The following is a 1,329-nucleotide window of genomic DNA, read 5'->3' on the forward strand; positions in this document are numbered from 1 at the left end:
CCTGGGGAGTAAGTGCACAGTGACTCCTGTTGTTGATTTAACAATTGACACTCTTATTTATGACGTCAGTAATCACCCGAGGCTCTTGTCATGAGCTGCCAAGGACAACAGCACTTCAGTACTCAAATGTGAAGATTAAGAGATTGAAGAAATGCCAGAAATGCAATTCAAAACATTAATATTAGGATTACTTAGAAGTAATCAGAAGCAAATCCACAAATTAAAGAAATCCCTACATTACATGAATGAAAATTTTTCCCATGTAATTGAGATTTTAATGAGAAATCAAAATGAAATATTGGAAATGAGGAATTCAATAGAGCAAATTAAAAAGCAGTGGAAAGCTTTAACAACAGACTTGGCATATTTTCTTCATCGCTTGTTTCATGTCTTTGTTCCTCAGACTGTATATTACAGGGTTAATGAGTGGAGTCACCACAGAATAAAACAGAGTCACAATCTTTTGCATTCCAGCTTCGTACTCCGATGTTGGGCTCACATACATGACCATCACTGAGCCATAGAAAAGGGACACCACAGCCAGGTGGGAGCCACAAGTGGAGAAAGCCTTTTTTCGTCCAGCTGCCGAAGGAACCCTCAGCACAGCTTTGAGGACCAGAGCATATGACACCATGATGAAGAGAAAAGGAATAAATAAAAGTAGAGAACTTAACGTGGAGCTAGTCAGTTCTATCACAGGGTCCCTGGTACAGGTGAGGGTTAGCAGAGGACCTGGGTCACACAGGAAATGGTCAATAATCCTAGGTCGACAGAAGGACATCTGGGAAATGACAGTTATAGGAATCAGGAACCAGAGGAAGCCAAGTGCCCAGCAGCTGCCCACAAGAATGTTGCAGAGATGCCCGGTCATAAGTGTTGGGTAGTGAAGGGGCCGGCAGATGGCAAGGCACCGATCAAATGCCATAACTGCCAGGAGAAAGCATTCTGTAGAACCCAAGGAGAAGAAAAAATAGAACTGCAGGAAGCAGCCAGAGAAGGAGATGGCCTTGGTGTCAGAGAGGAAGTTGGCCAACATGTTAGGGACCGTGGAGGTGACATAGCAGATCTCCAGGAAGGAGAAGTTGGCAAGCAGGATGTACATGGGGGTGTGGAGTCTCTGGTCACAGCATACAGCGCAGATGATAGAACCGTTGCCCATGAGGGTCAGGAGGTAGACAGCAGAGAAGAGCACAAAGAGGAGGATCTGTTCCTCCCAGGGGCCAGGGAAGCCCAGGAGGATGAAGCCAGTGACGGTGCTGGAGTTCCTGAGGGTGCTGAGGATCTTCATCTGTCTGTAGCTGTGAAATCATCAGCAATTATTTGATGGCA

General features: G+C 45.4%; 1 protein-coding gene across 1 annotated transcript; it reads right to left on the reverse strand.

Annotated features, from left to right (window-relative positions):
* Window positions 1-346: 346 nt before the first annotated feature.
* On the reverse strand, window positions 347-1,329 carry LOC133770523 (olfactory receptor 11G2-like). Its single transcript, XM_062206600.1, has one exon. The coding sequence runs from the start codon at window positions 1,286-1,288 to the stop codon at window positions 347-349; it is 942 nt and encodes a 313-aa protein (XP_062062584.1). The 5' UTR covers window positions 1,289-1,329.

This window comes from Lepus europaeus, chromosome 11 (assembly GCF_033115175.1).
Source record: "Lepus europaeus isolate LE1 chromosome 11, mLepTim1.pri, whole genome shotgun sequence".
Classification (NCBI taxonomy): domain Eukaryota; kingdom Metazoa; phylum Chordata; class Mammalia; order Lagomorpha; family Leporidae; genus Lepus; species Lepus europaeus.